Source organism: Arachis stenosperma, chromosome 4, assembly GCF_014773155.1.
Source record: "Arachis stenosperma cultivar V10309 chromosome 4, arast.V10309.gnm1.PFL2, whole genome shotgun sequence".
In the NCBI taxonomy this organism is placed as follows: domain Eukaryota; kingdom Viridiplantae; phylum Streptophyta; class Magnoliopsida; order Fabales; family Fabaceae; genus Arachis; species Arachis stenosperma.
In genome coordinates, this window is record NC_080380.1 from 53,472,247 (window position 1) to 53,474,354 (window position 2,108).

Genomic DNA, 2,108 nt, shown 5'->3' on the forward strand with positions numbered 1-2,108 from the left:
ATATATAGATCATTCTCATTTTCACAGTCATCATGACATGATGATTCTATTGCAAGCTAAGCTAGTTAGGTTCTACCACAATAATCATGTCACTATGAACCAATAAAAGTACGTTGCATGTTGATCTGAATTATCATATCCTCATCAAGATATGTCTCTACATGCATATATATTTGCTGATCTGATTTTGAATTGCTTCCATTCCCTTAGCTTGCTTGCGTGATGATCTTGCTCATCCGTTTCTATATACATTGATGATGGTTACTGAAATAGAAGAAGAGTTGGAGGGGAATTACCAGCCATCATCAAGTTCCGTTCCCGCCCTGAAGAATTTGATTCATGATGAATTGTTGTTGGTTTGAGATCGCTGTTTTCAGCTGATGATGATGAAGGAATGCTGATAGTGAGATCAAGGTTTAAATCCGGCAATAATAAGCCTTTATTGTTATTATTATTATTATTAGACTCATCGTCTTCTGATGAGACTACTTGATGATAACCATAGTTGTCAATGTTATTGGATTTATTGGTTGTTGCCTCATCATTATTCTTGTTTTTTTTCTTCAATAAGCCAGACGATGATGATTTTGAACAATCGGAAATGGGTGGAGTAGGGATTAGATTTTTTTGGGTTATTAAACGGTGGTTATTTGGATCAATGCCTTTGCTAATTAGCTTTCTTCTTATGTGAGAGTTCCAATAGTTCTTCACTTCATTGTCCGTCCGTCCCGGCAATCTTCCCGCTATTAGTGACCACCTATAATTAAAAAACAATTTATGTTGTTTTGTATTATTAACCGTACAAAAAAGGTTTTTACCCATATCCAATCATATATACAGAAATTTAAGAAGAAATAGACCGAATTTATATTATACTTATAGATTCGCACCGGTTGCCTAGAAGTGCATGAAGCTTGATGATGAGATCTTCTTCATCTTCAGCAAAGTTGCCTCTTTTAAGGTCTGGGCGCAAATAGTTTATCCATCTTAGCCTACAGCTTTTGCCACACCTTAATAGACCTAATCAACAACAATTTCTTAATTCTTAATGTGTAATGTGTTACATTAAATCAGATATATAGGTAGAACTACTTTATATGCATCAAAACGAACCCCTAATTATATTATTCCAACCTACAAATAGTTCTTTTATTTTTCCATGTATGGGAGTTTCTATGATACCCACGTTTGCAAGCTTCTAATTTAAAAACATTCTAGTAAATCCATTAGTATAACGAAACATCAATGGACAAAACCCATACTCATACTTTTTTGTCTTTTTTAATGTGTACCATGTTATTATATATTCTTAAAGAGGAAGTATAGAAAAATCGGTTTACATTAGTTAATTTTAGAATTTATAATTTAATATTTAAAATTACAAATTCATAATTTAGGATTTAAAATTTAAGATAAATAAAATTATTTTAAAAATTAACTAATGATGTATGAAAAAGTTAATTCTCTCCTAGTAATAGTATTACTCATTTTTAAATCAGTATTTTATTTAGATTGATTAATCTAATTCAAATTATATACAAAATTGCAATTACAAAAATAAAAGAGCATCAAAGTATATAAAATTAATATGCCTTATTGACTCTATATATGAATTATATTTTATTTATTTCATAATATCTTTTACTTAAAAATTTCACATATTGATGATTTAGTATATTTACATACAATGTATCAAAATTTTAGAAATGAAAAATATTTTATAACAAATCGTTGTATATACCTGCAGCTTGAGGGAGGGTACGCCAGCAAACATCGCCATGTTTGTTGATATAGTCAATGAGTTTTTGGTCTTCTTGTTTGGACCAAGCTCCTTTGTTCATGTCTTTGTTGGTTTCACAGCATGGCTTTCTCATTATTATTATGTTTTCTATCTAGCTACCTTCAATTCCTTCCTTTAAGGCCAATAACGCAATGCAAGAAAGAGAGAGAGAAAGAGATTTATTTGAGGAAGCCCAAGAGGACAAGGAGGAAAATATATAGTAGCTAGTAAGTAAAAAAAAAAAAAAGAAGAGAGTAGGTAGGGTTTGGATAAATAATAATTGAAGACAAAAAGAAATAAAGAGAGTTGACTTGGACCGGTGGTTTAA

The 2,108-nt window shown here is 30.7% G+C and overlaps 1 protein-coding gene across 1 annotated transcript; it reads right to left on the reverse strand.

Annotated features, from left to right (window-relative positions):
- Positions 1–261: 261 nt before the first annotated feature.
- Positions 262–1,874, reverse strand: LOC130974991 (transcription factor MYB8-like). The gene is made up of 3 exons (XM_057899826.1): positions 1,742–1,874; positions 891–1,020; positions 262–757 (listed from the first exon to the last, which is right to left on the reverse strand). Exons 1-3 carry the CDS (start codon positions 1,872–1,874, stop codon positions 262–264), a joined length of 759 nt encoding a protein of 252 aa, XP_057755809.1.
- Between the last annotated feature and the right edge of the window lie 234 nt (positions 1,875–2,108).

Coding starts and splice junctions, on each gene's coding strand:
- LOC130974991 (XM_057899826.1), bottom strand. CDS start 1,874: ATGAGAAAGCCATGCTGTGAAACCAACAAAGACATGAACAAAGGAGCT. Junction 1,021..1,741: donor TACCCTCCCTCAAGCTGCAG/GTATATACAACG, acceptor GTTGTTGATTAG/GTCTATTAAGGTGTGGCAAA. Junction 758..890: donor CATGCACTTCTAGGCAACCG/GTGCGAATCTAT, acceptor TTTTAATTATAG/GTGGTCACTAATAGCGGGAA.